At 31.8% G+C, this 12090-nt stretch overlaps 1 protein-coding gene and 1 long non-coding RNA gene across 2 annotated transcripts; one reads left to right on the top strand and one right to left on the bottom strand.

Annotated features, from left to right (window-relative positions):
- Positions 1-271: 271 nt before the first annotated feature.
- LOC124372805 lies at positions 272-3878 on the bottom strand. Its single transcript, XR_006923369.1, has 3 exons — positions 3750-3878; positions 1048-1111; positions 272-310 (listed from the first exon to the last, which is right to left on the bottom strand). It is a non-coding gene; the product is annotated as an uncharacterized LOC124372805 (long non-coding RNA).
- A 3820-nt stretch (positions 3879-7698) lies between these two features.
- Positions 7699-8177, top strand: LOC124372804 (the record flags this gene model as incomplete). Its single annotated transcript, XM_046831212.1, has 1 exon — positions 7699-8177. A coding segment is annotated over exon 1 (479 nt), but the record flags the coding sequence as incomplete, so codon positions are not given.
- Between the last annotated feature and the right edge of the window lie 3913 nt (positions 8178-12090).

A 12090-nucleotide genomic window follows, 5' to 3' on the forward strand; every position in this document is an offset into this window, starting at 1 on the left:
AATTCATGAGGTGTGATAAATGTATCTAGGTATGGAACTGAAAATTGTACTTAAGTTATATCTCTTTTAATTCTTATGTTTGACGTTGTATGTAAAATTGTGGACATATGATATTAAACATGATATCTACTAGATATAGAATTAAAGTCTATATCTGGCATTGTTGAATGACTTACCGTATGGATCTGGCATTTTTTAATGACTTACCTTGTATCATAACCCACTATCGTCACGTTGTATTGATGGATGTAAGGTTCTGGTACACAGGAAGTGAACTTGTACCCAATGCATTTGCAAGGACACTGGTTGTCTGTGGGCAGAAACAACTTGTTAACAATCTTGAGATTGGTTTTAATTAATCCAGGTTGTCAAATGGACTAAACATTGTTTACTTCAATAGACGCCTATTTATTATTATAGACTATTTTAAACTTATTTTTACCTAAAAAAACAAAACATTTCTTGCATCAAGGCTCCAAACGATTTCATATTGCAACAACACAGCACGCCCACATATTTACTATTTAATAGTTTATTACGTTACTATAGTGAAATTCGATTGTAGTTCCCCTAAACTCTATTATATTTCTAAACGAAAATGTTGCAGTTCGCATCCACCCCGACCTTATTTTTAGGTAGTGAAACTATTATACTTTAGTTTTTGTACGTTTTATAAAGACGTAAAAATTAAGAAAATATAAACTTTATCTGAAAAACTAAAGAGGATATAGCTGCGTTATTATTCACATCTTAAAAATGAGACAACGCTTAAAATGTTTGAAAAATGTACGAGTATTATTGTATTGGAGGTTCACCAATGTAAATTTGAATTAAACTATTGGTAATTTTACTTCAGCCAATTTTATAATAAAATTGACTCGCCTTTTTTTAAATTTTAAGTCTGCATGGCTTTTTCTCTCTTTCTACAAATTTACTACTTTCTTAACAGTTCAGATTGTTTTTACAACTTTCTCTTTTATTACACTTCTTATGAAATAATGTTCTCGTTCAAAGGACTTCGTCTTAAGATTGTTGCTGGACACTTACTGTACAGCCCGCATTGCCCAGTGGTTGTTTCCGTTGCTAGAACTGTCCACCACATTCCTTCTACCTGAAATCATTGTACGTTTAAAAATCAACTTAAAGAATTGTACTAGCCAAATCTTTTGTTATAAAGGCAAACATATACAGGGTGAGTTTTAAATAGCCCTTCCCCTGCATTTTCCCATATTTCTTTAAACATCGTCTTCTAAAACTACTGAACATTACTGAGTAGCATGTTCTTCAATTTAATTAAGTTCATTATATTGACCACCATCTTCGGTCTGCAATATGGGATATATGTATCTTTTTATGTATTGTATATTTATTTATTTATTTATTTATTTATTTATTTATTTATTTATTTATTTATTTATTTATTTATTTATTTATTCTTTTCTGAAATATTAGTCCTTTTATGAATCATAACAGGTTTCGTTCAACACGTGTACGGCTAATTACTACCTAAATAAAAATAATGATTATTTATTAAAATTTTATCTGTAGCTAAGTAGGTGTTCAAATTAGGTTTTAACTCTAACCTTTTCAGAGTAATTTGAAGAGATATACAGTATAAATCTAATAAAATAATTTTATTTTTAAATTGAGTAACATTTATTTCATGGGTTAGGTCATTTTTCACTAATGCTTTTTTACGTCTTTTTCATAAACGGTTATATTTTAAAATTGCTTTATAATCTCATGTAATGAATAGTAAATGCATTTATAAAAGTGAAAATATCTCAGAAATGCGTACAAATATTAATTTAAAAACTCATAAAAACTTTTTGGTCTCCAATGCGTGTTTCTCTGTTGATGAACTCATGATGAGCCGCTGGGATATTTTAGTTCTGGATCTAAATTCAGTGTGACGTGTCTGAATGAATATTTTTACAGTTGTAAATCATAAGATGTGTGAATGTTTCAATAAGGTGTTAACCGATTGAATATAATATAAATTTGTTGACTACTTCTATTTAATTTGTTCGGTAGACAGAGTTCGTATAATATTTAAGGAACAGCTGTCCGTTGTGATATAGTATTGATACTGGTAATAGGGTATGTTATGTTCTATTGAGTAAACTTGTTTGTGTCTTGTAATTCCAATAGTAGGTTGACAACGACGACAAAACATGGTGGCAGCGATATTTTCCAAATGTTGAAGAGTGTTGACTCATAAAAGTGTGCATATTCTTAAATTTTATCAAGTAAAAATTAACACGCCCATTTATGTGGTAATGGTAAAAACTAAGGCAGATAAGTTAGCAAACCATGCCAAAAAGGTTGCTAATAATGCATTTAGCCTTTATTTACTGTCACCGGAACCATTTGATTTCCAACCTAATGGTGGTCTCAGTGGAAAAATCATTTTTAGCAATTTCGAAGGGGATGCGGCCTTAATAGTGTGGCATTGGAAAAAAGGTAAATTGATGTTCTGATCTACAATGCGAGCGAACGCGCAGTGGATATTTCTGCGTTACTTTCACATGTTACGATACCCTACAAAGACACTCTACACAGGTTTGAGCACTACTTCATACCTCGTAGGAACATAATTCATTCCACAAAGTTTTCTGCTTTATAGTTACGTATAACTGATTCAATAGTAACTTTAAAAAACAAAAAAAAAACAATTTTCATTGTGAATATAAAACAATTAGATTGTTAATATTAGAATTAGATAAATTCCTTTAATTGTGTGAAGTACGAGTACTTTGACTTGGTAAGTTTATTTATTTATTTATTTATTAATACATACGGCAATCGCCATTTTACAAAAATGTTTACAACATAGTGTCCGAAATATTGATAATACACTTTTCATTCATAGCCACTTACATGCGATATTAGTACTACTGGACTAGCCATGCTTACAGAACAATTGAATATGGTATAAATTTAAAGTTAATAAAGTAGAACATCAAAGACAAGATACAAAAAGAGATAACAATGGTCAACAAGATGATTACATAATAATGTACATGCTAAGTATATGCAACTTGTGCATCAAAGACAAATTGAAAACAAGGTAACAAGATAATAACTAAATGCTTCATGCTAAGCGTGTGCTAACCCTAGTGCATGGGTCAAGCAATATACAACAAGACAAAAATCAACAAAACAACCACATGCTAATACTAATACTATAAGTGCTATAATTACATGCTATAGGTGTGTGCTGACGGTATAAACTATGAAAATTTAACAATGAAATGACAAAACAATATAGAACAAAAATAAACAATATAACAAAATACTAGCAGGGATGAGCAACCAAAGGTAGACTCTTGCTTTCAATGTTCACCATGCTCAGACACCCAAGAGAAGACCCCCCTCCGAAACACCAGCATGGATACGCCAAAGAATTCCAACTGGTGGGTAAGTTGTATTTAGATTATTATTACATGATCTAAAAACGACATATTGATTCGGTTTATATACGAAACCTTTCTGCTTTACTTACTTAAGTCAAATAATTTATCATGAATGAAGTACTACCAAAATTGTCTGACGACAATTTATTGTATAGTTCAAAAGACTCACTCCAAAGTGAAGATAATGAAAGACTCATGCACAGAATACATCGTTATTGACACTATTATTGTTAATTATATAACCTAAGAGTAACTTCATGGGCTCAATAGGCATTATGTAACTAAATAATTTGATATTTATAAAATTCGTGAATATAGGAAATTTGTACTTACAGAACTAGGATGTCGTCTCATAGGACAGACTCCATAACACAGTGAGCGGACGTCTGTAGAATGTACCAGAGTGGCAGAGAACAACACTGTAATAGAAGCACTGTATAATATTTGTATATTTTAGTCAAAATTTTCTCGTGCTCTGAGGTTGCAATGATTTTTTTATTTAGATCATTATTATTACACGAACACACACCCCACCAATATACACTATTTTTTTAACTGCAGTAAAAATATTTACAGAGTATATTATCTCCTTTTTTAAGTTATTTACGATATTTTTTAATAATTTAATCCAATTTAAAACTAGGTGAAAATAATTTCCGTTCGTCTGCTCGTTTGCCTACTTGTTGAATATATCGCTATAGAAAGCAGTGTCGTAGATGTCTATTGATTTTGGAGTAAAAAGGAAAAATACTAGTCCTTCAGTGCGTACAATGATTTTTGATAGAAGGTCCTTGAAAGTTGTTACATAGGTTCCTATGCTTCCAAAGGCAGTCTGACCGACTGTACTATAACTCTATTGCCACTTTCGGTCCTGCGATACTATCTTGTTTTGGCTCATTAAATATGGCATAAGTATTTTAATCTTTAATTATTAGGATTCAGCTTAACAAATTCGTTCATAGAGTGATTATTGAATTGAATCTTTATTTACACATTTAAACATTACGTGTAAGTCAATACATATCAGCCAATAACATGTTAAAATTTAATACTCGTAATAACTAACGTACCCCTTTGAGTGCCACAGCGTCGCTACTTTTGACGGTACGAAAAGTGCATTAAGTGCCAGCGTCGCCCATTTCGACGTTTCGTATTTCGTAATATTTTATATGGTACAAGATTATTTTGGCCAAATAACCAGACTGCTGTATTAAATAGGTTCCAAACTATCAATAAATACGAGTTTTATGTTGTTTCTGTACTATTTTACCTGTGAAACTTATGTTGTTTGGGTACTTATCAAGAAGCCACTATTTTTGGACGAGTTTTACTTATCGGGGACAAAATAAATTACAGTATTAAAAACAACTGACTTTATTTAACCTATTTTTGAATTTACAAGTTATTAAGACAATGAATGAAATCAAAAACTATAAGAACAACGTTTCATTATTCGAAAATGTCATTCGTGTGTCTATTTGGAGACGATTTGGAAATAGGAAGTATGACTCATCGAGTATTTTTCGATTTATTATGGAAGAAGGAACGTATAAGGAAGTTTATTTTGATCTCTGATAAGGAAAACTCGTCCAAAAATAGTGGGCTGTGATAATACCGAAGTACCTGTGCGATGATTCTGTCTACCAGTCACGCGACGTAGCGGACGAGTATCGCGTTGCTTAACGGCCTATCACTTCTTGTTGTTTATGTGCCGATAACCAAGCATTTGAGTAAATAAAAAATAAAATAGTAACTTATACAGTATTTTTCTGTATTTCTTTACAAAAGTAATGTAGTGATTTCAGTTTTGTCCAAGCGAAAAAACGTGAATTTTCAGTGTAAATATTATTAGGGTTATTATTTAGTAAATGTAAACTTTTATGTAAATATGTTAGCAAGTATTTATTTCTACATTTACTAATCATATTTATTTGTGTTATATTGATGTTTTATTACATTTATTGAGAAAACTACATCAATACTAAGTAATTTCTAAACTCTGACAAATTAAGTACAGTTTGTAAAATCTCGGTACCGGGCAGCATTTTGTTACTACATATAATGCCATGTTTTAAAAATTCTAGAATAAGATGTTACACATGGGTTTTATATAGAATTATATGGCCTTTATCGTGGTATAAAGAAAAAATCTTAAAAATACCGTATACACTCAAATTAGGTCGAAACTTAACTTTTTATACAAAAGTAAATACAGAAATGTTTATATTTTCATAAATTACATTTTATTTGTAACTATATGTATCACTCTATAAACGAATTTGCAAGCTGAATCCTAATAATTTTTAACACTCAAAGGGTCAAGACTATTAAATTTAAAATACCTAAAACCTAAAATAACATAATCATTTATATCGTAAAACAAAAAAGTTTTAGAAAAATCTAAAACAATAACAATAATAATAAAGAACCTAAGAAGCGATTAAACCTGCTACCTCATATCGGGGTCTATCCAAGGGTTCCTGTATCATATAGACAGCTCTACCGGCAAGTGGTTCTTTAAAATAGTTACAAATATTTTAAAGTATTTTGGTTTTTAATACACTGAGGAGGAGAATTAAATCATTTTGGACCAAAGTAAAAAGGAGAGAATTAATTACAATGGCTCTAGATATAGTTAGCAATTTATGCTTATATATCTTAAAACTATGTTCTGTCACCAATTCGGAAAAAAACGTTGAAGAGGTTTTTAATCAATTATATACTTTCCCTTATTTTTTTGTGACCTTATTTGATGTAGAATAATTCCACTTATACATTTGTATCGTCCAATCTCTCATAGCCTTGCCACAATTGTATACATTCAATATTTATATAAACTTAAAAATTTAACATTTACTATGCTGTCGGCGAGCAAATACTTTTGTTTCGTATACGAACGGTCGCCATCTTAAAACAAGTTTATTCGAGAACATTTTGTGTTTGCATTGAATATGTACGTACTATTTTCTTTCAATCACAGTATTAACAAATTACTATAACAATATATTACTTATGTAATTATTAGAAAGAGTCTAACTACGGGACGTACAATAATAATATTTCACATTAACTCAAATATATACAAATATATATATATATATATATATCAAACGACTTTTTTTTTATTTACATTAAACTGCATAAATGGCAAGAGCCTTATTTTTAAACGCATATGTGAGGAGATACGGCCAAATACAAAATAATTGAATCAGAAAAGTAAGCGCTCTGTGGTGTAATGGTAGCACATTCACCCGGCAAGTGAAAGATCCGAGTTCGCCTCCCGGCGGAGCAACTACTTTTTGTGAATTCAATGTTTATTGAAATTAAATAAGGCTCTTGCCATTTATACAGTTTAATGTAAATAAAAAAGTCGTTTGACAGGTATTTGGTCTTCCGATCATATATTAGTTTGCTAATTTAAACGCATATGTGACAGATAACGGCCAAATACAAAATAATTGAATCGGAAAAAGTAAGCGCTCGGTGGTGTAATGGTAGCACATTCACCCGGCAAGTGAGAGATCCGGGTTCGATTCCCGGCGGAGCAACTACTTTTTGTGATTCAATGTTTATTGAAATATAATATATTAAAAATATAATGTCTAGGATGGAGCATAACATTATCAAAGGTGGTGTGAGCGTATTTCTGATTCCCACCATCTGAGTTCGTTCCAGCTCAGTCAAGTCGAGCCGATAAGAGCTCTACTCTATCACTCCGTACCAAGTTCAAGGTCGTACTGCACACGTGCAGCATCTTATTCGTGTCGTGCGTGTTTGTTCATAGCTGAAAGTGATTTTTTATAAGTATTATTAGCTATGGCAATCTGTGGCGTCTGTAAAAAATCTTCAAGTGACAAGGAATGATGTTGAAATGTGTAGGAGTGTGTGGCTTTGTGTTTCATGCTGACTGCATAAAGGACGATCTCGAGGCAAAGAGGACGAGGTCGACGAGGGACTACAAGTGCAAGGACTGTAGAGGTGACTCTTTTCAGAACATTGTTACTTCTGGCTCTTCGTCTGCTTGATGTTCTTACTAAGGACTTCCTAATTCAGGTAATAGAAGGCTTTAAAAAAGGACGTTTTTACTGAGATGAATTCCTTCAAGTCTGAGATGACCGACCTATCAGCCTCTGTTCAGTTTGTATCGGATAAAATCGATGCTTTCCAACAAGTTAATGGAGCAAATTACTTTGCAGTTTGCTGAATTAAAGAAGGAAAACGAACTTTTAAAAACTAAAAAAACGATTCTCTCACTAAAGAAGTTCTGGACCTGAGGGATAGGATGAGAAATCTTGAGCAGTATACCCGTGTGAACAATGTTGAAGTCAGCGGTCTGCCATCTACAGGAGAGGAGAGCGTCAAAGACCTGGTGAAGGACGTGGGTGCTGCTATAGGAGTGCAGGTGCAGGACAGCGACGTCGCCATCGCGCACCGGGTGCCATCCTATGGACTCAACAGGGATCCTGCGCTGATCATCCAGTTCACGGACAGGGAGAGGAAGGCTGAGTGGCTCAACGCATACCGGAAAAAGAGGTCACTTGTTGCTCGGGAGGTAAATCAGCGGTTTCCGGCACAGCGAGTGTACATCAGCGACCACTTGTCACCGGAAAACAAAAAGTTTCTGGCAAGTTTGAAGAAGAAGTGCAGGGAGATCGGATATACGTTTGCCTGGAGTCGCGATAGCAAGTTCTTTGCGAGGAAAGCTGAGGGAGACCCTGTCAAGAAGATTTTATCATACAAAGACATTGACAATCTGGTTTAGTAAGTGAGAATTTTAAAACAAGTTATGTTAAGTTATTTTATTATAGTTTTGAAAATTTTTATTAATAATCTTTGCTTAAAGTCAATCTTGTATGATAAGTAGGCCAATGTCAAAATTTTCTTATTCTTTAAATAGTTTTTTTAATCCCGATGATAAAAATAAAAGTATAAATATAATTTATGCAAATATCAGAAGTTTAAGAAAAAAATTTCAATAGTTTTTTTACTAGAAATAAACCAAATTAAAACTAGTATAAGTATTATAGTTCTCTGTGAAACATGGATCAATAGTGACGAGGTAGATTTTATTTGCCATAAAAGGTTATAATACTTTTCATTGTTGTAATGATACATACAGGTCTGGAGGTGTAATTTGTTTTGTATCCAATGTCTTAAAAGTAACAAATTTAAATTTTAGTATGGTAACTGCCGATTCTTTAGTTTTAAAATTAAATTGCAATCAAATGTTTTTTAATCTTATTTGTCTATATAGATTACAAAGCTACGAAAAAAAGAACGTTATTGAAGAGTTTACTAATTTGTTTTCTAATTTATCAAATAATTGTATACTGATAGGTGATATAAACCTCGATTTATTAGACAGAAGTCAAATTGCTCTGAATTATTTAACAATGCTAAGTGGTTTGGGTTTCACACAATTTATTGACTTGCCTACACATACTTAAAACATGTTTGGGACCACATATTTGTAAGACACCGTAATTTATCACTTTTTGAGTCGGCCGTTTTTGACACTGATTTGACTGACCATTGTTTGCTTGGATTAAAAATAAATAGTAATGAGATCGTAGATACTGGAATTGTAGGAACTAAAACTGCTAAAGTGTATTTTGATTTTGAGTTGGTAAAGCAAAAAGTTATTAGGACATTAATTTCAACAAAACCTATTAATTATTAATGATGCCAATGAGTGTTTTAATAGTTTTCATGATAAGTTATGTGAAGTGCTGTCTAGTAGTAACAGTGTTTTAGTCATGGGGGTAACAAGTTAGACAAAGCAAAAATAAAAAGCCCTTGGATAAATATTTCGTTAATAAAAAAGTTTGAACGTAAAAAAAGATTGTATAAAGTATTTAAAAGGAGGCCTTATGACACAAACTTTGCTCAATTTTATAAAAAAGTTTGTAATAATTTAAAGGAAGAAATAAACATGGTTAAAATACGTATTATTCTAATAAATTCCTAAGTTGTCAAGGTGACTCAGCCCAACAATGGAAGTTAGTTAATGATCTAACTGGAGTGTGTAAAGATAAGAATGTTGACCGAGTTGAGTTAGATAACGGAGTTTTGATAACTGATCCGATCATCGTTGCGGAGCAAATAAACAAATATCTTACTACCATACAATCAGTTCAGGAATGCAGGGTTAATGAGGAGGGTCTGTTTCTTAACAATAGGTTGACGTCTTTTTTCGTTTCACAAACTTCAGTGACGGAAATAAAGGAAATTATCAATATGTTTTAAAAAATAAAAAGTCTTCTGGTTTTGATAATATTAATACTTCACTCGTTAAAACACATCTATGAGATAATATCTCCCATTTTAGCACATATCGTAAATTTAAGTTTTTTGTACTGGTGTATTTCCAGATAAGTTAAAAGTAAGTACAGTGATTCCTATTTTCAAAAAAGTGTCATCTTTAAAATTATATAATCTGCGTCCAATTAGTCTGTTATCTGTATTTTCAAAGATTTTTGAGAAGTTAATGAAAATAAGACTTATTAAATATCTCAATAAAATAAATTTTTTCAGTACTAATCAGTACGGTTTCAGGAAAGGTAGATCCACTGAAGATGCGCTCGTGTGTTTAACTGGACTTGATATTATGATAGCATGAACGAAGGAAATAAATCTACTGTTTTGTTTATCGATTTTAAAAAAGCGTTTGACCTAGTAAACCATGAGACTTTGCTTCGCAAGTTTGGAGGCCGCAGGTGTGAGAGGGACTGCGCTTAAATGGTTTCGTAGTTTTCTTTTTGGTCGTGAGCAGCGTGTTTCGTGTGGGTGAATGTCTCAGCTCAGCGTTACCGGTTAAGCTAGGTGTTCCTCAGGGTTCTGTCATCTCAGCGACTCTTTTTTTGGTTTTTATTAACGATTTGCTGGAGTTAAACCTCAATGGAAAACCAAATGCTTTTGCTGATGACATTGCACTTTTTTACTGTCATAGAAATATTGAAACACTTTCTGAAATTCTAAATGACCGATCTGCATATAATTAAGAAATGGGCTTGTGAATTCAAATTCAATGCAAATAAATGTTAGCAAGAAACAAAATATGTAATAATTGTTGATTTTTAAAAGGTTATCAATTTTTCTTCTAGTTTAAAAATATGCATATCCAATCGTTTTTCTTGTGAAGATTAGCTGTAATTGTTCGAGACCATTAATAAAGAGAAGGAATTTCCAGAATATCTTTGGGATAGTTTTTAGAAATGGAAAAACTTAAAACTGGGAAAAACATATAAAATTCTTTACATAAATACACTTAAATCTTCGGGTAAGAAAATTTTACTTTCTACAGAAAATTTCTGCATCTACATCATTTATTTATAGAACGTTGTATTTTTGCCTTAGTTGACTCCAGGACTTACAATATGGGGTGGTTTGTTTGTGGGTATGTGCATTATAAATATCCTCGTAAATTCAAAAATTGCGTTAGTCGTTCAAAATCACTTTTTACGAATTATATTAAAGAAAAGAAAATTCCGTGGACAATCAAATCCTTTTCCTTTGTTTATGGAGTTTAACCATTTTTGCCCATTCTCAGCATACCTTATATTCTTAATTAAAGTTCCTTAGATTGTTTTACCAGAGAATTAGAAGCGGCAATACTGGAAAACTCTACTGGATCCTTTTATACTTATACGCGTTAATATAAAATCGTTAGGAATATTTAGAGAACTCCAAAAATAAGTATATTAAATTCGTCGTTTTAAATGTTCATTTTCCGTCCATAGTGGCCCTAACGTTTTTTAATAAGGCTACCCTTGTCAATAAAAGAATCGGTGAGGACTCAAGAACTTTTAGCTTTAAAGGTAAAAAATAATGGTCTGTTTTTTCTTTGAAGTAATTTGTAATTAATTTTTAATTATTTGTTAAATTTCGAACAATAAAATTTAAACTTTATTATTATTGCTAAAATAGTTTTTGATATTTTTTTTGAAATTATTTAATTTGTTTATTGCTTCACTTAAATATAACAGTTGTAAATAGTGGCCTGTATAAACTTAATGTATTTGTAGTGTTCGGTACCAAAGAACAGGACGTCACAGAGGTGAGGCGGCTTCTGTGATCATTCAATTGAAAATTCTGGTACTCTAGCTTTTTTTTGTTGTTATTCTTATTTTTGGGCAATTTGGCCGACAATACTTGTAAACGTGGCCAGTTCTTATTTCACCGTAGAAAAGAGTTTTTTGTTCTTTTTTATTATGTAAATAAAATGCTGGAATAAAGCATTATTTCATTATTTTTTTTTTAGTTTTGGCTAGTTTTGGACTTGAAAATGACATGGACAACATGAATTCCAGTGCAAACCACAAACTACTCACGATTCTCTGCTGTACCCTAACCCTAATAACTACTCTCGCTCACACTTAGACATATGATTAAATCTGAGTTTTTATTGTTCACTCCCATATAACCCTACAGAGGATTGTAGTTTAACGATGGGTAACGCGTTTGCTTTCAACGATTGCGTGTCTAGTGTTTCACCTGTAGTTGGGTCGATTTTGTTAAATTTTCACGCGCTTAATTTTTAAGGCATATTAATTAATAGATGGTAACACCTTGAGGCAAATGGAGAAAAAATTTATAAAACATAGTTAAATAATTGTTTTTGTGCAAAAGTGTGAAGCCTAGATTAACTTTCTCGTTAATATTTAGAAGTTTGACG

Source organism: Homalodisca vitripennis, unplaced genomic scaffold (assembly GCF_021130785.1).
Source record: "Homalodisca vitripennis isolate AUS2020 unplaced genomic scaffold, UT_GWSS_2.1 ScUCBcl_4080;HRSCAF=10012, whole genome shotgun sequence".
Taxonomy (NCBI): Eukaryota; Metazoa; Arthropoda; class Insecta; order Hemiptera; family Cicadellidae; genus Homalodisca; species Homalodisca vitripennis.